Source organism: Cyanistes caeruleus, chromosome 6 (genome assembly GCF_971803275.1).
Source record: "Cyanistes caeruleus chromosome 6, bCyaCae1.hap1.1, whole genome shotgun sequence".
Lineage (NCBI taxonomy): Eukaryota > Metazoa > Chordata > Aves > Passeriformes > Paridae > Cyanistes > Cyanistes caeruleus.
The window spans coordinates 31,076,140-31,102,276 of NC_141706.1; the positions used below are offsets into that span (position 1 = coordinate 31,076,140).

The 26,137-nt window shown below is 47.5% G+C and overlaps 1 protein-coding gene and 1 long non-coding RNA gene across 3 annotated transcripts in view; one reads left to right on the forward strand and one right to left on the reverse strand.

The window, feature by feature from the left end:
• The first annotated feature begins 336 nt into the window (after nucleotides 1–336).
• LOC147652569 (uncharacterized) overlaps nucleotides 337–26,137 on the forward strand; it is a 28,484-nt gene continuing 2,683 nt past the window's right edge. The window contains exons 1-6 of one of the 2 annotated variants that reach the window (XR_015287952.1): nucleotides 337–518; nucleotides 10,325–10,393; nucleotides 17,254–17,453; nucleotides 17,964–18,183; nucleotides 18,388–18,894; nucleotides 18,977–22,139. This is a non-coding gene — a long non-coding RNA (uncharacterized LOC147652569). Of the gene's footprint in view, nucleotides 519–605; nucleotides 691–10,324; nucleotides 10,394–17,253; nucleotides 17,454–17,963; nucleotides 18,184–18,387; nucleotides 18,895–18,976; nucleotides 22,140–26,137 lie in introns of those variants that run through there. The other variant, XR_015287951.1, reaches the window with a different exon arrangement.
• RHOV (ras homolog family member V) lies at nucleotides 17,877–24,806 on the reverse strand. Its single transcript, XM_023928152.2, has 3 exons — nucleotides 24,439–24,806; nucleotides 21,047–21,105; nucleotides 17,877–20,723 (listed from the first exon to the last, which is right to left on the reverse strand). The coding sequence occupies exons 1-3, from the start codon at nucleotides 24,632–24,634 to the stop codon at nucleotides 20,283–20,285; spliced, it is 696 nt and encodes a 231-aa protein (XP_023783920.1). The 5' UTR covers nucleotides 24,635–24,806; the 3' UTR covers nucleotides 17,877–20,282.

The following is a 26,137-nucleotide window of genomic DNA, read 5'->3' on the forward strand; positions in this document are numbered from 1 at the left end:
TTCATCTGCCCCGACTGCCTTATCTCAGGAGAGCTGCTGCAGCAGCGGTCCCATGGCGTGGGGAGGGCTGGAAGCGGGGGATGCCACATGTGTGGAGACCTGAAGAGGAAAACCTGCATGAGATGTTCTGGGAGAAAGATTATTACCCACCAAGTCACCCAGAGAGCAAGGCAGGGTGTAACCTGAAACTGGGTTCCAGCTGGTCAAACTGGTTTGGGCTTTAGGTCTGAAACTAAAAGCAGACACTAGTCTTCAAACAGGAGTTGCTCTAACTGTGTCTTCAGGCTGGTGATCACTCAAGAACTGCGATGTAAAGTCAGCTAAATGTAACTGGCTAATGGGCAGTGGGTTTGTGCGGCAGCCGGGCGGACCTGCCCAGCACCACTGACCTGGCCACCCTGGCTGGCCCTGCAGGAACACATTGTCTGCACACTCTGCTCTGGGCTGTAGGCTTTGCTCTGGCATGACCACACTCTACAGCAGCTCTCCCACTCTGCCATCTCCAGCTACTTACAGGTGTGAGTGTAGATACTATTCTTCCTGTCCCCTGAAGTGCTGTTCCAGGAGCAGCTCCCATGAGCGCAGCTCAGCTCGGCCGCTGGGGTCACTGCTCCCCTCCCAGCAGTGACCCCTGGCCTGGCAGTGCCGCCTGAAACCGCGACTGCTTCTCTTGACAGCCTCCAGAGAGAGGTGGGTGCGTGCTTCACGGTCTCTTTCACTTGCACCACACCTTTGTGTCCCGGTGCTGGACACAGCCCTGCTGGAGGCCGCAGCTCCGGCCTGAGGCCTGCCCTGTGTGGCTTCTGGGCCCACACATCCCGAGTCCCACCTGCCTTCAGCCCCTGCACCCCCCCAACACAGGGGCTCCTGCTTCCCAGGAAAGCTCAGCTCTTGGAAATTTGCAGGTGGGAACATGAGCCCAGAGTTTGAAACTTTGCAGAATGAGAATCCCGCTCCCCAGGGGCCCCGGCGGTGAGTGGAGACTGCTGCACTGCCTTATTGCCCAGGCAAGAACAAACTCTGAGGTCAGGACCTGCCCCTTGGCCTTGCAGTGTACACAGACAATGCCTTCTCCACCGAGGTCCGTGTTTTCCAGAGGGTTGTTTGCGAGCCTTGAGAAGCCAGGCTCCTGCCAGGCCCCAGGAGCTGCTGCCTCACTGAAGGGAAACTACTGCCCCTTTGCATTGTCCTTCTGCCTGTTGGTGGTGTCCACCACTGCAGAAGGATAACTGTGGAACCTCTCTGCCCTTCCTGACTAGCAAAGCTGATTAGTCACCTTGCTTTGGCTGTCAGGAAGGAGGATTTGCCTGAGCTTTTGGCTGAGATTATCCCAGCAGGCTGAAGGAGACCTCACAGGGTTTGTGTGGCTTACTGGCCTGGATGCAGGAAGCATTAGCTCACAGCTAAACATGTGTGTCTCTGGCTTCCCCGGGCACAGTGGCTCTGCAAACAAATGCAGCAGCTGCCCTGATACAGCAAGGGATGGCTCCAAAGTGGCAGGCCAGAATACTCTTCCACACACAAAAGCCGCAGTGGGGTGGAATTTTCTGATAAGTTACTTTAGCCCTCAGGCCTAATTTATTGCCTAAGGAAGAAATTAATTTGGTTTTGAGACCAAACTCTTCATTCTGGCTAAAAAGAGCTCTAAAGCTGGGGGAAAGAAAGAACAGTTTTATGTGCAAGCACTGCATAATGTAAAGACAGATCTTGAATCTCGTTTCTGCCTGCCTTACTTCAAGCATTAGGAATGACCAGACTTGCTCCTGCAGTGTGCTGTGAGCCCCTAAAATGCAGATTCAAAGTTTAGTCCACCATGTGGTAAGCAAACCTTGCTCACTAAAATAGCACCTGTGTGAGAAATAGCCTGTGAAAACTTCCCAGATATTCTTTATTTATTTTTTTTTTCCACCTTGGAAAAATGGAGAGAGAAATTGGAAATACTCTCCCTTGGTTATCAAGAGCAGAACTGCATGTTATTATAATAGCTTGTGGTCACAGAGAAATACAGTCACCTCTAGAAATTCTAGCAGCTCTGATCTCTTTTGCAGCACCTATCAGGGCAGGAACCTTTCTGCAAGGAAACCTGGCTGACCAGTAAGCGTTTCCTGGGCAAGGTGCCACATGAGGTGTGACAGAGTTTGTGTGGCCCTTATTCAATACTTGCCTGTTCAAGGTGTCCTCATCTCCAGCTGTGTCAGGAGTTTTGAAACCAACCATCAGTTCCTGTAACAGCTTTAGAAGATTTTGCAGAGGCCACCCAATGTTTAATTACCATCTTCTCCAAGTTGCCCAGAGCCAGCCTATATGAGAGGATACACAAAATTACGTCGAGCAGCTGATGGGAAATGCAGAGGAAGAGGAGCCATGCTGGAGCCAGCCACGCGCTCCGATAAGAAGGGAATTTTTCCACAAGTCTCAGTGCATACAAAGAGCCTGCGTCTTTGTTCTCTGCCCTGACACACCTGACCCACATAGCACCTGTTTCAGGATTGTTAAAACATATTTGTGAGCAGTTGAAGCAAAGCACTGGTCCAGAAATTTGAGCTGCTGGGACTCCCCTAGCCAGAAACTCTTCTTTAAATGAAACGATAGTGTCCCTCTCATGTAGGCATTGTGGGAGCCCTTCCCTCCCTCATCTGCATCCCCAGGGGCCCCAAGACTCCATGAGCTCTGGGCTGCACTGCTGCATTTTTTATTCAGTATGGGGTATTGTTCAGCCAGAGCAGCTGGCCAGGGTGCTTTGGAGCTCCTTTTGAGACGTCCACAAGAGGGGGCAGCAATAACTTAATATCCCTCTTGGTGTTGCCTTGGACGCTGTACTGTCAAAGCAGCAAAGACATGGTGCATTGCTGGAGGTGGTGCTGAGGTGTGAGATGTGAGCCTCTGTGAGCTCCATAAGATGCGAGGTCCTGTTCCCTTCCTCCCCATCTATATTATGGTCTAATGGTATGGTCGGTATTACCAGCCTCCCTCAGGTCTCAAAGCATCACATCCACCTGCAAGACAGGGGAGAGGTGGTAAAGCCTTCAGAAGAACAGAAGATTGACTTAGGGTCTTCCACACCTCTTGTGAGTGTTCTCAGCCCTGGGTTTACTTCCCTTTGGTTTTGTATGGGTTACACAGAGGAAGCCTCAGATACTGTGGTCACCAGTCCAGTCCCAAGCACTTGTCAGTGAGACTTTAAAAAAAAACCCACTAGGGCAATCTTTAGCTATTTGGATCACTTTCCCAGATTTCTCTTGATGACTTCTACTGCTCTCACCAACATACACACTATATTTTGAAAGAAATAAGAGACTTTTTCCCAGTAATCAGAGGAGTTCAGGCAATAGAACCTTCATTAAAACCAAAACAAGCCAAAGCAGCTCTTTTAATAGACTGTTATCAAATTTGGAAGCTGGTAGCTCTGTCTCTCAAGCTTCACCATACAACCCTTCCCTGTAAATCTACATTAGAGGATGAAGGGGCATTTGTGACACACTTGAGGAGTCTCAGCAGCTCTGGGGAGCTGTAGGGTCATTTCATGGACCATGCAGCTCTGCAGGCAAGCAGACAGGAGCTGCCAGCAAGGATGCAATGATTTTATTCTAATGTCCTCACTAGAGGTTTTTGGTGCATGGAGTTTCTGTTAAACCAGTTTGAACTGGTTCTCTCTCATATTTAGAAACTATTCCTGCTTATGCTGTAGAATTACACCCTGTCAACAAATTTTCCTTTCCCTCTTCTCTTAGTATTTTGGGATGGGGGAGCTCCTCTCCCCTTTACCCCAAACCTGGGCTAATCTGTCTTAAGCGGAAAATTGATTTCCCCAGGAATCGCCTCTTTCCTGCCATGTTTTCTGCTAGCTGATCCATCCACCACTCCTCTGCTGCTCAGCCAAGCAATTTCCATCCTACTTGCATTTATATCCCTATTCAGCAACTAAGGTACTGGCCAGAGACAGAATCTGTGCAGAGCACAACGCCTCAGATAAAGGGAAGAGCTGGCACAGTGTGTATGTGCCCAATACCATTCTTCCCATCACCTTGTATATGCACATTCTCAGCCAGGGAGGCTTTATCTTCTCTCTTTTCTCTTGCATTCCCATCACATTACCTACCTTCTTAAATATTTGAGGCTGTAAAACCCATGCAAATACCTGGCCCTCACAAAATGAGTAAGCAACTGGAGGGCTCTGCTTGGAAACAGTCAGTGTTCCAGACACTGCCATTTGAATATTAAAGCATTGTGTACTGGGGGAACTTCCGCTGCTGGCAAACCTTGGGGCAAGTGGGTGAGGTCCAGAAGGAAGTCCAAATACCAAGAAAATAGCTATTTGCTTTCATCAGTATTTTTTCACCATTTGGCTCCTCTTTCTCCACAAGGCCCTGGACTCAAAGAACTGATCTAAGATCTCACATGCTGTGTCTCACAGCTGATGTTTCACAATCCGCTGCAGCTTCTTCCAGAACGTGTTTGTCTCTGTGCACTGGAGGTGAGCTGTGCTCCATCAGAAGGCCAATGGTCTTCATACTGCCAAGTGCAGGTCCATTTGGTGGGACAGGCTGGAAAGGACATTCTGTTTCTCTGCTGGATGAGCTTTCTGCTGGGCTGTCCTGGCCCTCTCTGTGATGGGAGCCTCCAGCCAAGGGTGCAAGGCAGGGTAGGACCCCTGGGTGAACAGCAGCCTGCAGAGCTGATGGTGAAAATTGAGCCCAAAGGAGCAGCTCAGCACTACTCAGTCTGTCCTACAGCTAGCCCCTGCCAAAGGAGTAGTTCTACACTCATTTAGCTTTCCTCACATTAGCGCTGCAGCCCCTGAAAAATCCTGGAAAAAGCAATTCACTTTTCAGGGATCTGTTTTCTGCTAGTATGGCTCCTTGAACCAACACCAAGGGCACCAGCTGAGCACCAGCACTGGCAGAAGAGAACCTACAGGAGCATGGCTTGGAGAGCATCTCAAAATGCTGCCCAGAAATATCAAACCATAGCAGTCAGTCCTGACATCTCCCCTAGCCCCATGTGTTCTGGCTCTACAGTGCTGGACTGAGGCTCTAAGAAAAACTGCATCCAGGTTCTGTCTGTTGTCCTGCAAAGTTCAGAGAGCTTTCCTCTGAAATGAAAGCTTGTAGCAAGGCTGGTGTTTGGGCAGACAACAGTTTCCCTGTTGTCCTGCTTTGGCCCACAGTGCTCAAGCTGAGAGAGCCCAAATGCTGCCCTAAGCTGCCCTCATCTGCCCTTTCACATGGACCTGCAACCTCATGAAAGGCTCCTGCTTCCCCCACACCTCCAGGCTTGCTGCAAATTGCCTCATCCAGCTGCTGAGAAAAAGGGGGCTTTCCCAGCTTTCTTTTTTCCCCACTACATTCGGTTTATGTTAATTGTGCATGATTAGCCAGCTGTGGGCTGGAAACTCTTCTGACAGTCTTTTCCAAGGAAGCCATGAGGAAAGAGTCAAGAAACAGTGGTGGTGAAGCCCACATATAAAACTGCAAAAGCTTCTCCCTTGAGCCTGGATTTCTGCAGCAGGAGGAGCAGGATACAAATGCCCAGGAGTGCAGTGTCAAGTAGAACCTGTCTTTGAGAGAAAAGTGACCACTTATTTTGCATAAGTCACCTGAGACAGCAGGCCAAGTATTTCCTGGCAGGGTTGTGTGTGTAACCATCGGTAGGTCAGGAGAAAAGCCTTTTTGGTTTTTTTTTAGTAGTGCCGAAGAGCTCGGCAGGTTTCTAGGCTGGAGGGAACCAAGCCCTTTGTCCCTGCTCCCCTTCCTGTACCCAAGAAAGATCCTCCAGAAGTTCTTTGTGGCTGAGGTGATCACAAGTCTCAGAAAACCCATAGACTGGGCACTTGAGCCTCCCTTTACTTGCTGTCTTTAGCAGAAGCAAAGCAGAAATGCGTAGTGGTTGTCTCCAAACCTTGAGAAGAAGCTGAGGAAATGAGAATGGCAGAAAGCACAGGATGCTTGTCCTTCTCTGGGAGATAATTGTCTTTCCTGACTCTGTCCACCTAATGCCCTTTCTATTTCATAGATCCTAATGAGCTTTCCTTCTGAGATGGCCTAATTGATATGCAATTAATGAAATCCAGAACAGTTAACCTCAGTTTATAATTTGCTTTGGAATATGCTGTTTCTGTGTCAAAATGGAGAAGGGTTTGTGTGCCCATGTGTTTGCTGTGCTGCCTCTTCTTACCAAGCTCAGAGCTCAGAGTATACAGAGATCGTACTTTGTACAATAGGGAGGGTCATTCCTCTTCTGTGAAGAGAGGGCCATGTTAAACTGCAATGACTTGTGAATATGCCTGGTCCCGTACCCATGGCCTCCTCTGTCATCCCTTCCAGCAAGCAGATGCTCCTCTGTCACTACCCACTTGGTTCCCAAGTTCTGCAAAGGAGATGTCACATGTGGATCAGCATTTCCTCTCCAGAGCCACTTCTGGTTTCTGCACATGAACCTGTGGCAAGGGCTGCCAGCTGACTGGCACACTCATTGCAACGTGTCTCAGCCACCTCTCCTCCACAGGAACACGACCAGCAAACAAACCCCATGCTCAGTGCTGCTCAGCACCCTAGTTCCCACTGCAGTCACTGGGCAGACTGGGCTGTGGTCAGGCAGCAGACAGGTAGAACCAGCACCTGAGGCATGACTGGGCTTGTTCAAAGCCTTAACTTCCTATTGCTCCTTTGCCCCTCTGCTGTTCACTTTCCCATAAACTCTACCTTTGTTTGACTCTCAGCACACCCTCCTTTCCTGTCCCTCTGTTTTTTTTTCCTCAGAGACTTCTGATATACATTGCAAGATGTCTGGAACTGCCAGACTCTGTGGCACAATCCAAATATCACAGCATCAGGCAGGAGATAACATCTTTCTCCAGTTGCAGAAGCACCATGTCTCTCTGTATGTTCCTGAACACTGTAAACTTTCTGCAGAAATCCACCAGATGTAAGAGTGTCAGGAAAGGAAGTGGCAATAATTTTTCTCAATTTGAACCACTAAGGAGATTTTTGGCACTGTTCAAAATACTCCAATAGCTCTCTGGGCGGGACACTTGCAAACTTCGAAGAAAGCTTCACAGGAACCCTAATGACTGAAAAGACACCTGCCTGTAAAAAAAAAAGAGTGCCTCTGATTTGAAGAAAGCCAACTTCATTTGAGTAAACAGTGAAATTCAAGATAAGGAAATGTTCACCCCTGTATATCCACATTGGACCCACACTCCAGCTCCTGCCTGTGAATGATGTTCAGCAATTGTGTGAAGGTCGACCTGGCTGTTCTCTCACTCAGCTTAATGGTGCTTTTCCACAAATATGAACCAAACTGTCCTCTCCAGAGTGCCTTTCATCTTCTTAGAGCAGAAGACAAAACAACTCCCTAAACTGTTCAGAGCTTGATTAGCCATCTCCTTGTGACCAGACTGCTGCTTATGTGACATGGGTTTGGGGCTGTCTGCTGAGATGTTGTGCTCCTGGTGTCTTGGGTAGATTTTTGTGACTCCAAACCTGTGGGGGGCAGAGTCCTTGTCCCATCTGAAGCAGTAAGGAAATCAGCTCTCTGCCCAGTTTTCCCTGGAAAAAGTGACAAGCCCAGGCTCCTTACTAAGGACACTGTTACAAGGGAGAAGATGATGGATGGTGCATCTTAAAAGTGGTCACTGAAAGCAATGAGACAAACCATGCTTGGCTCCTAACCAAGTCAATGCTTGTTTGTGCTGCAATTAGAGTGGAGTAATACATGTTGCACATAGTACAGTCCAAATTTCTCATAGAGATGAGTGTTGTGAAGCTGGGCAAAGCTCAGGAGTCAACCCCAGCGTGATTGTAATTGTGAGGCATGGCAGTCCTTTGAAACTGCTTTTGAATGCAGAACTGGAAAGGGTCTCCTGACTCATGTCCACTTACCTTCTATTTTAGACAATTTTGTCATCTAGTAGTTCTCACAAACAAGATATGCCCAAAGGAAGGGGTTGTCCTTACAGTGTTCCATCTGTAAACCTCTCCAGAACCTCCAGGCTCTGTGATGAAAAAAAATCTGCTTTCTAACCTGCCTTGAATTTTGTGCAGCTCACACACACTTAATTTTTGTCCAAAATTGCTCTTTTGTTTAAGAAGCTTCTTTTCTACCCCTAGAATGAGCAAGCTGAGAATCTCATGAAGAGGCTAGCCAGTGTCTGTGTCTCAACTTCTCCTTGCAGTTCGTCCCAAACTGCAGTGTGTGATGTTTAGAGCATTGGACCTCCTACCTCCATAGGATGAGCAGTGAATCTCGCAAAATAAGAGAGATTTAGAAATTTTTGGGGTGTCTAAAGAAGCTGAGACTGGTGATCTCCTCTGGGACAAATTAGAGGGACTACCCTGCTGTCTCAGGCAAGGGTAAATATCAAAGAGGATTCTGCCATGGCCAGTGACTCTTTCTGAGACACTTGTTTGCCAGCCATATTTGGCCAAAGTTTAAACAGGGTGAGAAGACAGCAAACTTCTGTATTTTCATGACAAAATATAATTTAACATAGCAAGGTCTGTTTGCTCATTTAGTTTAAAAGCCCCTTTGTTTTCAAACTCCCCAAACTCTCAGGAAGCATCCCTCCCTCTTGCAATGCTTCTCCAGTCCCCAAGCCTTGCATGTTGTGTCACTGCTGAATTGAGGAAGCTTTTTAAATCAGGGATGGGGACACCACTGATGATCTCTGCTTCACAGATACAAAAGAAAGAGATCAACCCAGCTCTGAGAAGTTTATTAGCAGACGCAAGCATGACCCCATGCCATCTAAACCTCCAGGAAGCAAGTCAGATTGATGCTCCACTGATAAACATATCAGCAGCTGAGGAGCTGTGCACAGTGCGGCTCCCATAATTACAAACTCTGGTTCAAAGGCTTTTATGCAAAGGAACAATGGGCACCAAAACAGTTTTGTAGCCTGTTATGCACCACAGTGTTTTGCTGTGAAGGAAAGGCTTGCCCTGTCAGAGAAGCCTGCTTTTCATGTCCCTGTCCTCTTCACAGCACAGAGGTAAGGAGGCTCTTGTCCACCACTTAAGAATGGAAGCCAGGGATGTACATGCTGGCTAAGGAGGTGAAAAAGGGGGTTTAGTAAAAAGGGAAAGCAAAAAAATGTTCTTCTCATTGCAAATCTGTCCCTATTATCAAAAGATTTCCCTGTCACCAGCAGTGCCTGAGATGGAAGTGACAGTTCATTTGTTTTGCCTTTGCTGCCAGCAGTGGAGCACATCTGTGCATGTCATTAAGTAGCATGCAGAAGACATTTACATTTTTTTCTCATGTCCATTTTTCCTCTTTGCTCACTGAGTTGAGGTTCTGCCTTTGAAAATCAGTCTGTGTTCATCATCATCTGGAAAACTGTGGGATGTGAGCTGCTGCCCAGCCAGACCCTCCCATCTTAGGGTGCTCACAGAACTGCTCTCACCTACATCTGAACCAGCTTTTTCTTGTGCAACTCTGCAGTCAGCCATGCATATAATGACTGGACAGCTTCCTTACACCCAGAGCAGTATTTACTTTGCAGGGGAATGCTTTGTGTAAAGCATTCATGCCCTGCTCACTCAGCAGTGCTGTGGCAGGACTCTCTGGACAGCACCTCACATATGGAGTGAGTCCCTCCAAGGTCCCTTCCAGCCTTTATGAAAGGCAGGCCTTCTTCTAGCTCCCTGGGTTTCTTGGAACTCTGACCCTTCTACACAAAACCAGATTATGCCTTAAAGTCTTTCATCTCTTCACTGGGATGTGGTTTATTTTCAGACTGTTGCTTTCCTTCCTGCTTATTTTTCCTTCTTGACTCCAGAACAGCAAAGCTGTGTATTTGTGCCGCAGCGAGAACTACAGAAAGTGCATCCATGTTATTGCAGGAGAGCAGAATTCTGTCCTAGGTTATGGACTGTTTGGAGGGCAAGGGAAGAAATAAAAGGGCAGTGATCCTCATGGAGTTATCCCAGCAGGCTCCTAACACTCGTGCTTTTCCAACCTCATTTCATAGCATGGTAGGTGTGATGTGAAATGCTCTGCTTCCTGACCAGCCAGAGAGGTTGTGCTGGAAGTCATGATGGAAGTGCCATTTAAAACCACCAGACTACTTTTGCTCTCCTGCAAATGCTTGCTTGGATCTCTGGAGGTACAGTCAGGCTGGTAGGCCAGGGTCACCTCAGTGTTTATTCACAGTCAGGATCTCTGTGAGGTTGACACGGACTTCAGTGGTAGGGATACCCACAGCCAACATTCAAGAGTGTTGTTGGCAGGCTGAGCTGAATAACAAAAACATTAATTAATTAGTAATAATAACATAGCATCTACTTCATATTGTGCATAATACTGATTTTCACTTTTCTTCCAGGTGCTGCAGCTTGCTGGAATTCCATTTCTTCTCTGGGGCATATATTTATACTACTTTGGAATATATCTGGTAAATATTCCAGTGCAGATTTTTGTTATGACTGAACCCCAGGATTTCTGTAGGACACAAAACTTCCCCTCTAGGAAACCATTAATTCCTTCTCTCATAAATGAAAGAAGCAGCATGGTGTGTTCACCTCTAAAAGACCTCTTTTCCCACAGACACAAGGGATCTTAAAAGGGATGTCCTTCCAGCCAGGGCTCTTATGGTATCAGAGCTGCAGAGGCTGAAGGTGCAACTTGTTTCTTTTCAGCAGGAAGGCAACAATCGTGAAGATGACTAAATCAGTATGGCTGGGTTTCTACAGGGTTCATAAAGACTCATGAGAACATGAGTCTTTGAACTGTTCTCACTGCTGAGAGCAGGTCTGTGGTCCAGCAGCCCTGGTGGCATTGCAGTGGGTTATCACCAAAATTGGACTGTTCCACACAAAAATCTATTGAAAAAAAAAAAACTATCAAAATGTGAAAATGTTGGTTAGATACTTCTGGCCAGCACCAGCCTGTAACCTTTTTATCAGTTACACTGTGTGAGATGAAAAGACAGGTATGCAGAGTACATGAAGCTGCATAGTAGTTGGGGCTTGCTCCCTGCCAGGAGAGTTTCCCAGGAGCAGAATGACCAAAGGCAACAGCTGAGGTCTCCAGTCAAAGGAGATGTCTGGAAGAACCTTGTAGGGGGAAGCGATCTTGCAGTGAGTCACCCTAGGCTCAGGTCTGATATCCCTGCCTAAAGAGGCAAAGGTAATTGCCTCTGATTAATGCTGGCAAACTTCTGTGAACTCCAGTGAGGATATGAAAGGCCTGACATATCTCTTTGAGATGGGGGTAAGATAGAGTACAGCCAAGTGTGGGAAGAAAATTAAGCTGAGATGTAGTTTTTGATTACCAATAAAGTCATGCTCTAGAATAGAGGGTTGAGAGCAGGACTCGGTCTCTTCCTACTCTTTTGTGATCCTTGATGTACAGAAAGGAGTTTAGGGAAGAGCAACCTGGGATTGCTGTAGATTACCACTTGTAGCATTTAAATGCTTGTGCTGCCCCCTCACCCTTTCTTGCTCAGGGACTGCAGTTATTTAGACCACAGGTATAGCCAGAGAATTCCAGTGGATGCCAATAAAACATTGAAGGGCAGCATCAGTGAAGTCAGCACTGATATTTAGCAGAAGAAAAACTACATCTTTACTGGCTATTGATGTGGATGAGGCAGGAAGAAGGCTGTACCCCAGAGTGTGCTGTTTCCTCTTGATGAACCTCCCAGGTGTTCAGCAGCCCCACTCTGGTCTCACCTCTGGAAAAGGGGGAGGGGAATGGTCCAAGCCATGACTGGCAGCAAGAGGCAACAGGAGGATTTCATGCCCCTTGGATGCATGTTTGCACCTCAGTCAGGAGGCAATGGTGAGAGCTTGATGGTGGTGAGCTCGCTTCATCCAGCCACATCAAGTATGGTGACAGCAGCACAGACTTCAGCCTGGGTTTGGACATGATTGCCTGGGCCACCAGCTGCTTACCCAGAGACTTTGGACTTCTTGGAAGCCTGTGCTTCTCATCAGCTTCTCTTGTCTACTAAAGTCTGCAGAGGTGTGTCAATATTCAGAATGTCTCTTCTCCCTCTGCCCATCCTAAAAATGATAGACTCAGAGTGGGATGCTGTTTCTCCACCCATAATTAAAGCTAGTTCAGTCTCTTGTTCTGGGAGAGTTCCTGCTGGGGCTGGGCCCCCAGACTTCCTATGTGGTGTCCTCTCATCCACATAGGCTGTGGCTATGCTCAGATAGTTCTGCCTGTGCTACAGGCATCACGTGAAAGCAGCAGAACAGGCATGAATGTCCTACATTCTGCTCTTGGGTTCATCTCTTTATTTTACCTGGGGACTTGATAGTTGAGTGGAGACACCATGTTTCAGTTTTTCTCCTCTGCCACCACATCACCAAGGTGCCATATGAACTATTTAAGTAGCAATAGGCATTGAGCTTCCTTTTAATCATCTCCTAACTTTGCAGACCATAGGATTCATGTTTCCTTCAACAGCACTAAAGTTTGGAGATATTTGCTCTCAATCTACACTGTTTCTCCCTTAATTACCTGAACCCCAGAGCTGGAGGTATAACCAAGAGAGTTTGATTTTCCAGTTCTCTCTGGAAAGTCACAGAATGCAATAATGTTAACTGATATCTGGACATATTTCAGGACTTTTATCCTATTTTGAGGACCATGAGAAGAAGCACTGTGAGCTTCCTGACCCCTTCCCTGCTATGGCACCCTGTTAATATCAGTTAATAAATGTTTATCATACCCCATGGAGGAGAAGGAACTCCATTTTGCAAATGGAAAAAGGAAGTCACTCACCCAAAGCTGCACAGGGGAATGATGTTAAAGCCTGGGATAGCATTTCCAGGTTTCCGATGACCTAAGTTATATTTAGACATACCTTCTCTCTCAACACCTAATGCAATATCTTTATTATCCAAAAAGAGATGTTTGGAGACAGTGAATAAGTGCACTGCATGTAAAGCTAGGTTATTGCTGTTACTGGTACTCATAAGGAGGCAGGCACTGCAGGAAGTCCTCTTTCTCCCAAAGTATGGCGGTATTTTATTTATTAGCACGGTGTCCCTGTGTTTCAGGTTTAGCATGCTTTGACAGGAGTTTTGTACAAGTAAGACTTTACTGTTAGATGCTAATAACTTATAATTCTACAAATCTATTTGGCTTACAAGATGGAAACCAAATCATCCTGCAGAAGATATCACAACATTAAGATATCCTCTCCTACCCTCCCTGCAAATTATACACTGCTGCCCAGATAATATTCCAGGGTGGCTGACATCTTTCATCTGCGCTATGTTATTAAAACCCCTTAGCAAATGGAATGAAAATTCTTCTGTGCTATGTATAGCACCATGTGTACAACCATCCACTGGGAGTACAGCCTGGGTACCCACACTTGGATCTTTATGGTTTGGGTTTTGCAAGCCTTTTTTTTCTCCATGCCCGCCAAGCCTCTGGCTGGCCGGTGGCACTGGCACTTTGCAAGAAGCCTGCTGCTCTCCTTTCCTGGCAGAGGTTTCACAGGGTTTCTAAGTCTCCCTCCACTGCGGTTATTAAAGGCTTTTGTTTATCTTGTGAAATCTGCCCGTGAATGCTGACACTGACTGAAGTGCTGGGAGAGTTTCCCTGACTCTTCCTCTCTCTGTCTCTCACGGGTCTATTCCCATGAAAATGATCTCAGGTGTGCTGTGCGTCATCAGCCTGCCCCGGGCGCTCCCTGCCTTACTGGCAGGGAAGATGAATGCGCTCTTTCTGAAGCTCTGCCCGTGGCTGGGTGCTGCTCCTGGCTCCGCGCTCTGCAGAGCTGTCCCAGCGGCTCCGGCCGCGGCGGGCACCGGCTGTCCCCGGGCACACGCCGCTCCCCGGGCTCGCAGCCCAGCAAAGGGCTCCTGCAGGAGAGCAGCTGGGGCTCTGCAATACCGTCCGAAACCCATGTGCACTGCTTGGGCAGCATTTTCCCAGCCTCTCTCCCATCCAGCCCTGCAGGGATGCAGCCTCTGACGGGAAAACCGAATCCTCCCACGATGAGCTCTCCTTCAGCACGTGATGCTGACTTTCCCTTGTGGATGAGAAAAGATATCAAGTCTGTAGAGCTGAGGTGTTGACACACCTTCCAAGGTGATCCCAGCTGGATCCTTGGCGAATTCCAGCTAGATCCCTGTGTCCCTGCTGCCACTGAGTAATGTAACCAGGTGTTTACCTGGAGAAGCAGAGGGTTAGCTCAGTGGCAGGGTGAGATGTTTATGAGGATGGCTGAGGAAGGGGAAAGCTCATGGCTTCAGTGCCCTGAGCTCCCTGCAAAGTTTAGCATTTGTCATGGCACAAGCGTTGACATGTAGGCAACTGCTTGGGAATCACCAGTGCTGTCCCCGCCAGGAGATTCCACCATCCACCAACACAATGATTGGTAGTGCAGCCACAGGAAGGGGGCTTTGTTTTCTGTGATTGATTCGCTAAACTGTGCTCTCTTCCACAGGAGGTCGAACTCTCCCACCCTCACCAGCAGCAGAACCAGGTCCCATGGGTGGACTCCCATTGCCAGCTGGTGGAGCAGCGGGCACCAGGCCTGGCTCTGAGGCTGCCACTGCAGTGCTTCCTTCTGCGCTGAAAGCCTGGGGAAGGTTTCAGCAGTGCCTGGCTCGCTTTCTGAGAAAACAAGGAAAGAGAGCTTTACCCTAGACCCTGGGAAGCCCGTGTATTTTCATTGTATTTTAATTTTAAGAGATTGTCTGCCCCGCCCAAGATTATCTCATGGGAAAGAAAAGCCTGGCTCAGTGACTCGTGGTGAAACTTGTCCCCGAGCCAAATTTCTCTGCACCTGATGTTCCTCCATAGCAGCAGAAACCAGAGTATTTCAGTTCACAACACTGCCCTAGGGGTAGTGCTGGGGATAAGGGGTTGGAGGGGGAGGATGGGACCCACATCTCCTCCTGCTCCTCCAGAACAAGTCCTGCAAGTTTGGATGCCGAGCAGCTCAGTCTGGGAGCTGGAAAGGGCATGGTGTCACCCTGGGAACGAGGATCACGTGGGGCTGCAGCAGAGGGAACCTGTCTCAGGGATAAGTTGAGACATACCCTGCCCTCTTGTGCAATAGGTCTTTGCAAGTACAATGCTGTATTTATACGGTGGGAACGGGGAGCCCAGGGCTGGACTCTGCAGAGGCATGAGTAAGCAGCTTCCAGGAGGCCCAGGTGCCAGCTGGGCCAGCTCTTTGATTCCTTTTCTGGGAGCAGATGCAGACTAAGTGCTGGGTCTCTACCAGCATTCTCCAGTACAGGAAGGACAGTCTTAGAGACATACTGTAAAGTTCAAGTGGTTTCTTTGGATGGATGCTTTATCTCCCAGGCTCCCTACAGAGTGATTTAGCACGGGTCAAAGAGGGGCAATGATGTAAAGCAGACCATGCAGCCAAGGACAGCATCCTGGGCAAAAAGGACTCTCAGCAGAATGAAAGAACAGCAGCGCAGTTAGCACACAGGCTGTGAGAGGACAAACATTCCTCGTGGTGACAGCATCTGTTTGAGCAGTGCCTCTGCTCCCTTTTGCTCTTCTGCTGTTCCCATGCTTCTCTTTGAGAGACTGCAGAAAGGACCATGGGAAAGGACTAATGTAGCTCAAATTAAGGGCAGGAAGACATTAAGAGCAAAATTGAAGCAGATTACTTAGGTGCCACTACAGCTGAGAAAAGTCAAACCAGACTCTGCTTCCAAACTGGGCCTAATTGATAAATAACGTTAAACTTGGAGCAATCTGAAGAAAAAGGCCAGTTAGCACCTGAGGATTAAATACGGGAGTGTTAAGAAAGTGATAAGGTTGTTAATGTAATCACAGCCCTCTCAGGAAATGGGGGGAGGATGCAATTCCAAGGTAATTGCATTTCAACAGGGTTCGTCCTGCTGGACTCATGTTAGCTCCTGACCTGGTAATAGTTCAGCCTGCCCATTCAAAGTAAATAGGATGTAACCTACAGGGCATAAAGATCTCCAGAAGGACTTTCAGGCTTACCCTTTTGGTGCTGGAAGGAAGATGTGCTGAGTTAGATGAAATTTGGTATTATTTTGGGGTTTAATTCCCGGGCAGGATTCAGCGGAAGCTGAGGAGAGTGTTGCTAGCTGGAAACTCTTTTTGGTGCAGTTAAGCCCATTTAGGGTGTAATAGCTACAGAAAAAGGAAGCTAAAGGGCCCTTTCCATACTGTGTCCCTACTGCTGTGGACGTCCAAGCTCAGGTCCTTTGGAGATGTTAGCTGAGAGTGGCAGCGAGCACATTGACTTCATGGGGATTTACAAAATATGGTGTGTACCTGTACTGAAGTACTTGTACTGTTATCTATGCTGGGTCTCAACCAGCATTCTCCAGTACAGGAAGGACAGTCTTCCATACCAGTGACTCTGCTGGATGCAAGGGTATGCAGGAGTCTGCTATCCAGGATCCAAGCCAGAGCCCTGAGCAAGAAAGAAGGTACTACAGAGTTTCTACCCAGTAGGAATGTTGGTGCTTTTAGCATTTGGTGCTGAGCTTTGTGCTATGGAGCCAGTCAGATCAACTAATCATAAGGATCCTTTTTGACAGGAAAGTAAGCAGCACTTGTGAGGAATTGTGCTGGCCTAGCAATGGACTGGGCTAGCTTCACCCAGCCTGGTGGGTTGGTTTGTGTTAGCAACAGTCTCCCAGGAACTCCTCTGTGCTCTCAGCAGCATCTGAAAATACAGGTTGGTCAAGCAGCACTGCAAGGCAGAAACAAGCCCAGACTCTACCAAAGCCAGGTAGTAGCAAAGATCCAGTACTGTACTATAAGAGGATGAGAGCAAGGCTTTAAAGACACCTCAGGTGGCTTTGGTAGGAAACTCCATTTAATGAGATAGATTCACCCCCCCACACCCAGGAGTTCAGCTTTGTTCACGGATTTCAGGGAGTTTTAGAGTGCTTATTGTGCATATGACAGGATATGGCTCAGTGGAATGACTCACTCCTTGTAAAGTTAATTCACACTTTGCTGCTATTTCCATTCACAGGTGCTTCTGTAAGATTTAGTGCCAGGAAGCTACAAAGCTAGGAGCCAGCTCCAAATACTCCCACAGGTTACTTTACATCTAGTAAACAGTGGTGTATAGAAGGACAGTGTGATTGCATACTTGGTAAACAACCGTGCCCCCTCCACCCCCCAAAAAAATCCTAAAAACCCCAACAACATCCTTACCCAAAAACACAAGTTCCCAAATCATGTTATATTTGCAGTAAATTCCTATTCCCTTCTAATTTCTGAATTTGCTCATTATAGCCTCTGCTACACTGGGTTTTTGTCCATTTTCTTTCCTAGCTCTCTGCTGAACCACCACACTCCTCACTTTCCAGCCCTCTGACTCTGAAGCAGCTTTGGGGCTCCACATGTGGACAGGCAGGAGCTCTGATTTATCTGTAATACTGAAGATAGGGCTAAAAGGGTTAGCTTGGATAGACCCTTTGCATCCTATGTGACACAGGCAAAATTTTTCAGAATTTGAGCAGTGTTTAACCAAGGTAAGAAGTTAAGTCGGTTGCTAAACTACCCATCAGCCTAATGACAGAGCAGTGTACTGTTATTAAGGCTCCAAATGCAAGTCCTACATGGGCTTGGCTCGGTGAGTGCTGGGAAGGCCTCCTGACTCTGACTGGTGACTTCTGGGGAGAGGCATTGAAATGTTTGCTGCTCCATCCCCCTCAGCAGCCTCCATGCTGAGTGGCTGCTGAGGTAGAGAAAGTAGAGAAAGATTAATTGAAGTAACAGAAGGAACCTGGAAAGTTTCAGCTATGAGGGGATTTTTACCATTGTTAGTGGGGGTTAGGACATGGAGTGAGAAGTGGGACTATTTCCCTGTTATGCTTACTGTCAGTAAAATGGAGTAACTCCTTCTCCATATTAAAGCCCAACTTAATTTGCACTGACAAAATTACAAACACAAATTGTGGACATTAAAAAAATTTATTTGAACGAATTTTAGACACAATCACATAGGAAGAAAGTAGCTCTCAGTACCGTTTCTTTTCCAGAATGAAATCACCCTGTTTCATACCAAGCTACTGCAGGACAACCCTTGCTCTGCTCAGCAGGAAGGAGGCTGGTGTTCTTTCCACCTATGGATTTGCTCCACAGGGATATGGCATGCTCTTTGGCAGGTCACACCACAGCCCTTGGTCTCACAGGCTAAAGAAATGTGTAAAGACCCAACAGACAAAATGAACTGGTGATACAGCAAAGGTGCCTCTACAGGTAGGATATACACACAGGGATGTATTGGTGAGCGAGAGCTTTGTGAGGAAGTAGTGTCCTACCTAGACCTGTGTCAGACATGTCACTTCTGGTCACTGTCTCTGTGCTCACCATCTCTTAGGACTCCTCACTGGACTCAAATGGCATTTCAGTTGGAGAAGTTGTTTCAACATTCAGCTCATTTTGCTGCACCATCTTTTTCAGGTCTCTGAGCCTTACCCTAGAAGCAGCTCCAAGGCTATGGGCCACCTGCCTTCACAGGAAGACCTCTCTGCCTCTTTCATCCTGCCATACTGCCCAGGGAGACAGCAGTCTTTTCTCACATCCTGGGAACTACATAAGCTGCACTACAAAACCAGACGGCTGTGAGAGATGTTCACAGGCATTTGTTGGGAGCCATTACTTGTGTTTGCCTTGCTACAGGCTCATGAGCTCACCTATGCTTGCTTTTGGTCTAGGGCAAACCATCCACAGCTATTTCTCTTTCTGTCACATTACTCCAGAGTGTCCTCAAAGTGATGGGCTGTGGCTAGATGCAGAGAACCCCCTGAGTATCAAAAGCATTGCTTGACAGACCTGTCACACTCTCTGCTACATAAACCAGAATGAAATGTCTCTGCAAAGGAAGATTTAGAGATTGATGCAAGTTCTGTAATAAAATATAATAAAATGTGAATAGACTCTCTGGGATATTAATCCCCCGAGAAACAGGTGAGAGGGGAAGGGAGTGAAACATGACAAATTATTTTCTTATAGCATAAACTTCATGGAGGTCCTTTGCTTTTGATTTCAGCAGATCAAGCAGTGACTTTTAAAAAAAAAGGGAAGTGTAACAGAAAGAAGCCCTGAGTCCTCTGTTCCTGTTCTGCAGCCTCAGGAAGAACAGTACAAGTTAAATTCCATTCTTGTGTGTAGATCTGAAATGGAGGGTTTTACTAATGAAGAGGAGCTCTCTCTCACTATAGCCCCCTCCTTTTTATTCAGAATGGAATGTATGGACAATATTACTTTGAACTCCATATCACTAGCAAAATTTTCAGGTCCCTAAAGGTTTCCCTGCATATTAACATCTCAACTAAGTAGAATCACAACTTTCATTTAACAACATTCATTCTACTTTCCTTCTCCCTCTACCTTTCTGCATTCCATCTTTCTCCTTTCTTTTTGCTTCCTTTTCTTCCTTCTTTATCCATCTACATTTGACCCCTTGGTAGTGTTATAAACCCTTTGCTGACAGTTTTTTCTCTGCTAAACAGAGCCACTCCTCACGGTTCCTCACCTCTCCCTTTCTTTTGAAACACCACACACACAAAAGACCTTCCAAAGTTGGTCCCCAAGTCCACAACTACTTTTTAGGGTAGGATTATAACACTGGCACCCAATGGACTAGAAAGTCCTCTCAGAGAAGGTTTTGCTCAAAGTATTACTGTAGCTCCTACTGCATTTTCTCTTCAGCCTGCTAATGGCCTTTACTTAGGAAATACCTTCTCAAGAGTACTCCTAGTACAGCGCCTTTAAGAAAGAGTGCTGCTTTCTCATAGCCAAGTGAATTCTACCGATTTTGGCAAATGGAATCAGAGGGGGAACCCAAGGCTCACGTGACAAAGTCTGCACCCCATACCTGACCACATTGCAGTTGTAAAGTAACTGCCCCTGCCCTACTCTGCTATGCCTGAAATCAGCCAAAACACAGGCTGATTTCAGAAGTCACTCATGTTTATTATGCTGCATCAGAACTCTGAAAGTGTGTGAGCTTCAGAAAACTGGTCATTTTTAACAATGTAAGGAACCTTCCTGTTCTGGGGTACTGAGTCTTGATGTACTAAAGGCTCACATTAGTCTGGGACACTACAAACATGTCCAGCAGGCATTATAGCTGCCTGGACCTTTCCACATCTCAGCACTGGAATTCCACTCCAGCAATGGAAGTCTTGTTCATGTCTCCTAAGCATCTGATACTTGTACCCAGCAAGAGACAGGTTTCCAAGCCCAGCAGCTTATCATACCCTCCTTGCTGGGGCCATAGGAGCAGTCACTCCAAGAAGGTGCAGAGCCAATACTGGCATTGGGTGTTTCTTTTCCCCTCCCTCAAAGCAGCTTCAGACAAAGCAAAAGAACTTCTTCCAGCGGCACTTAGAGAGAGTCTTGATGCCTTTGGCAGTCATCTTCTTTTCCTGACGTGCCTTGTGCTCAACACCGCTGACAATGGCCATGTCAAAAACTTCTTTAAGGTTCTTCTGGGTCAGTGCTGAGCATTCCAGGTAGGCTTCAGCCCGGATTTTGTCAGCTAGACCTTCTGCCTGAGGCCGGGGCACAGGCTTCACGTGATAGCGATCCAGGCTGATGAGAACATTGACATCGTCCCGCAAGTCTGCCTGTGTCCCCACTAGCAGCACTGGCGCCCGGGGGTTGTGAGTTCGTATCTCAGGGATCCATTTCTCTGTAATGTTTTGGAAGGAGCTTGGATTTACCACACTGAAGCAGACAAGGAAGACATCGGTGTCAGGGTAACAAAGAGAGCGCAAACAGTCAAAGTCCTCCTGTAGAAAAGGAAGGGGGGGGAAAAAAAATCTTCATTGCACTGTTCTTCTAACAGCACGATGCTGCACTAGCTTTTCTACAAGTTAACTAGGACAGCAACAGAGGCAGAGCATTGTACTAACTTTGTGGCCCTGCCCCATTTCAGACACAAGTTTCAGAGCCGAGGGCGTCTGTCATTCACTTGTCTGACTGCCATATCAGCAAATGGCTGGTGCTGGATCAGTGCATTTCCTTTCTTTCCAGTTAAACTGCCTTCCTCAAAGCCTGAAAACTATCCCTGTCCCACAGGACCAGAGCTGACAGCTGCTTTGGTAGAGCTTACCTGTCCAGCAGTGTCCCACAGCTGAATCCGGACTGGGGCTCCATCCACAAGGACCTGCACTGTAGCAGAAGGAGAATAAGGATGAGTCTAAAGCAGCTGACCAGCATACACACATACACTCATACAGGCTTTTCCTGAGCGCTCTGGTTCATATCCTGCTGAACAGACTCATTGAAGTCACTCAGGTCTCATCCTAGCTGAGCATCCTCCCAAGCCTCATTAAGACTGTTGAAGCTTGCACTGGAAACATTAAGAGAACTGCAGTAGACCTGATTGTGATAGCTCTCAGGTGTTTTGTGTTCTTCTCCAGAACTCTGAAAGAATAGTTCCACGATACTGGACAACTGCTCCTCTGGACAAAAAGAGCCCCTACTCAAACAGTTCCCTAAGAACCACTTGTTCTTCTACAACCCAGGAAAAAAGATAAGGACAAAACCAGAGAACTTCAGCAACTTGCTCCCCTCTTCTTGGCCAAGCGACTTCAAATCAGTATCCATCAAACAAGCTATTGGAGATTTTTCCCATCGAGACCAGAAATTTGGTCTTAAAAAAGTGTTACGTGTCTTAGCTAAGGAAAAACCCACCTTTGTAATGAAGAAGCTACATTAAGGAAACAGTGATGAGTGAAATCCCTTTCAGAGACTATCCACACACTGAAAATCTGCTGAGTTACACATGTAAGGTTTGCTCCCATTTCACTCCCTAATCACGGTAAGCCTTCATGTGGTATCAGCTGACTCAGACTGAGGGCTGGCAGGACCTTTGATGGCAATCAGGAATGAAACTGTTAGATGTTTAAGTGCATAGACACCACAGAGATTGGCTAGGAACTCAGGAGAGGGAAAAAGGGGTTGTGGAGCTGGATATCACTTGAAAGTCCTGACAAGGTGGATGGGGCTGTGCTTGGGTGAATAGAGACAGACATCATGGCTAAGGTGACAATGGCTGGCGCTTGACATGAACTAGTAAAACTCCACTGCTGTGTGCAGAGAGGAGGCTTTATTGTCATTTTCGTTTAAAAAATCCCAAAACAAAACCAAACCAAAAAGCTCCCCAAAATCCAAAAACAAATAAAAAAATCTCCCAACCAGAAGCAGGATCAATCTTTTGTGATTCTTGAAGTAATTAATCAGGTGAGAAGTAACAGAAACAAGAGAGTTTAACACAAGCTTTTGAAGGAGAGCACTCCTCCTTGAAAGCAGTCTGGGGAGGTGGGAGAAAGGGGCACACAGACAGAAAGATGAACTGAAGTGTGTTGAGAGACCAAGACTGGAAGAAAAATGAAGGGGTGGGTGCATCCACCACAGTGCCACTCCTCACGGCGTAGCTGAAAGTCAATGCTTCCGTGTGACTGGGAAACAGTTGGGCTGTTACCATATCTTTGCCCCAGAGGAGGAAGAGAAACCTGTTCCTGATCAAAGAACCTGCTAGATCCTGACTTGATCTTCAAGGCAGCAGGCATTTGACTTTCTAGTATCTGGTTTTCTCTGTCTCACAAGTCCATTGAGAGAAGGAATTAGCATCTCTGAAATGTCTTGCCATCTTCAGAAGAAACTCACCACATATATTACCTACTGCTCCAGCGTTTGCACAGTTTCATCCCATTTGCTGCTAGCTTGAGCTACGCTAGCAACTCTGCAACAGCCCTCCAAATACCGCCCTCATAAAGGTCCACACCCTCAGGATGAGGATGGATCATGGTACAATAGCGAAGGGGCTGGCAGAACAGGATAGCCTGGTGGAGAAAGGTCACCAGGTACACATTTCAGTCAAGGCTGCTCTACCTGGCAGTGACACCCAGCAGGAGGTAGCCAGACAGATGTGTGTGGCTGGGTCACTGGTTCCCCTGATAATGCAACACCTTCTCCTATCTTGTTATTGGCATCACAGTCCCATGACCAGGATTAAGGTTAGAATTGAAACTGCTCAGTTCTGCTGGCAATTTCAATGGCAGGTATCCCCCCAAAGTGGAAGGAATTGGGTTGAAATTTCTGACCTGGATCCTGAACCATAATATGTGACTCCAGGAAGGGACTTTCTTCAGGCTTATCCAGATTAAGAGTAGAGGTGGGAAGGGAAACTTGTTTGTTTTTCTGTTTCTTCCCAATAAGCAGAAAGTGAAATTCACAAGATATATTTTTAATGTTTTTGATTTCTGTCAGTTACAAATCCTGTGAACCTCTGAAGTCAGATTTAGTACTGGGACATCCAGACTGAGACTAAACCTATGGGCAGCTGTCTTCAAATTACCTGCTGATAATCAGGGAGTCTCTGCACTCATCTTGCCTTCACCTTTCTGAGCCATTTTATTATGGATTTTCCCTTCCAAAAATGTGCAGTCTAATAACTACTTAGTTATTAAGTAATTTTAAGCCTCTCTTAGTGAAATCCATACACATGACTGTAAAGAGAGCAGAGAGAGAAGTAACTTTTCCCTTGGAGGACTCATGATTCCTTACATCTGTTCACAAAGGACTTCTGGACCGTGAACAGCAGCATGTTCCCAGTTCAGTTCCTTCAAGTAACAGTGGAATAGCTTGGAGAAGGTCAAGGTAAATCAACAGCTCTCAGAGTGAGCAACTGAGGGGGGACATTCAGACAAACAAAACACTCCCTGTATGCACCCCTAAGACTATGACACATTAGATGTCTCATTCCTGGTCTGACTTGAGCACATCTCTAATCTACCAATCTACATCGTCAAGTAGTGCTGTGTTTCTTCATATCAAATGAAGATAAGAAATCTTTCAAAGAGCTTTGTATTCTCCTGGGGTTTATATTAGAAATTGGAGCCCAAAGGAAGGGGAGTGTAAAATAAGAACAAAGATAGCATTTACGAAAGTGGAAACTAATGAGAGCTCATCGACTTGCAATTCTAGCCAGACTTAAAAAGCTCGTCAGCTTTTTGACCACCTCTATTCAATGCTAATTTCATCAGACATGTAGGGAAAAGAATGGCTTTCCTGAGTATCAGTTGAAGCTAAAATCACAGTGTTACACTACTGGCTATTTCTGAAGCTAAAACCATCACAATCAATTAAAAAATCTAAGCCTCCTATTTAGCCATAACACCACAAAACCAGGAAGGTGCCAAAGTTCATAGAACTTGCAAATCAACTCGACACAGTTGCAGAACGGAGGACCTCCACCTGCTAAACCTGGCAAAACGTCGGAGGGACTCGGTGCGAATCCCAGCAATGCCCTGGGGCTGTGTGCCCGCGGGCTGTGTGCCCGCAGAGCCCCCGGTGCGCAGCGGCGCCGTGGCCCCGGGAGCGCTCGCCTCCATCCACCCTGGGAGCGCGCTCCTCCCGACGCCGCATCCCGAGCTTTCGCTGCTCCACGCTGGATCCTCCCGGCCGCCCCATCCCCGGGCAGCCCGGACGGGCACTTACCGGAGAAGGTGTCGAGGGCGGTGGGCTGGTACTCGTCGGGGTACCCGTTGGTGGTGTAGCTGACCACCAGGCTGGTCTTGCCCACGGCGCCATCGCCCACCAGCACGCACTTGATTCCCAGCTCCGGGCCGCTGCCCCGGGGCGGGCTGTGTCTCCGTAGGGCGGGCGCGTAATCCAGGAGCTCCTGGGGCGGCATGGCAATGGCACTGACGGTGGCACCTCGGACTCGACAGGGCTCAGCCTTGGGAGCGGCGAGGCGGGGCCGCTGCCATGCTCCTGAGAGCGGGCTGCTGTCGGGGCTGCCGTGCGGGGCCACCCTCTCCTGCCCGCCTAGCTTCGCTCCTCATCGCTACACCTGCCACCGTGCGCACAAAACCAGCCCCTATTTCCCTAGTCCCGCCCTGGCCCGCCCCACCGGGAGGTGGCCGGGCCCAGCCCTGCCCTGCCCTGCCCGGCCCGGTCTCCTCCTCCCGCCGCCGTCCCGCGGGCGAGGGTCCCGCTGCTGCAGCCCCGTCCCCAGCGGTGCCCCCGAGCGGAGCCTGCCCTCGGAACTTCGGCTGGTGCCACGCCGTGCTCTGAGTCGTGCACACACAGTAAAGCCACGCTCCATCTGAGTCTTCCCCGCTTCCTTTTCAAAAGAAGCAGCTCCAATGTCCCGTTTGGGGCATCTGTGATTTCTGCCATGAAATCAGGACAGAAATAAAACCAACAGTGGTGGTCAATGTTGTGAAGGGCAATATAAAACAAATGGCCAAAAATTCATCACATCTGTTAATTAGGCATTCCCCATTACTGGGTTCCTGGGGCCCAGCCAAGCTGCTGCTACCCGCTGGCAAAAGCCACAAAGTGTATTTTCCCAGCTGCACGGACAAGTGCAGGAGTTCCCAGTCTGCTGCCTGTTTTTCATATTCACCTCTGGTAGCTCACACACCACAGTGCCCTTGGCAGCTAAGAAGACGGCTCCATCCCTGCCCTGAGGAGCTCACAGTCTAAAGAAGTATGACTAAACAAACAGAGGAGTGGGAACACACCACTTAAAAGGAGAGATACAGCCACACTATCTCAGCCATCACTGCACGCTATGGTAGCATCTCCAAGTGATTAGAAACACTGGAGGGAAAGTATTAATGCCTGCAATACCCAATATTGCAACATTAACTTTGAATGTGGAGCTGCTTCCTAATGGAAGAGTTAAACTCAGGCTATCAGTGACCAAAATTCATTTAGTTACTATGATGTCCTTCATGGTCCTCTCAGCAAGGCAGACTTGTCTGCACTAGGCAGGTTTGTGCTGCAAGCAGCTGCTGATCAGCAGTTCATGAGTTTGTCTTACTGTAGTTTGCATCCATGCAGAGAAGATACAAAGGTGTTTGTTGCCTACACTAATGTTGAACTTGAGAAAAATCTTTAAGTCAGGCACAGTCTAGAGTGCTTTTCCCTGTGGCTGACAGAAAGTCATAAGTACTGCAACCCTTCAGGTTCAGTGGACAAAGCATGTCCACTCCTTGGAGACAGCCAACACACTTCCTGGGAACTGCAAGAAGACTTTTGCTCTGCAGTTTTCTCTAGCAGTTTGCTTTAATCAACCCTTTATGTGTTTTTACACATAGTGCAGCCTTAAACTTCTACAGCTACAAAAATACTGGGGATGATATTAGCAACTAGGCTGCTGCTAAAACATGTGCCAGGTAGTCTTGCT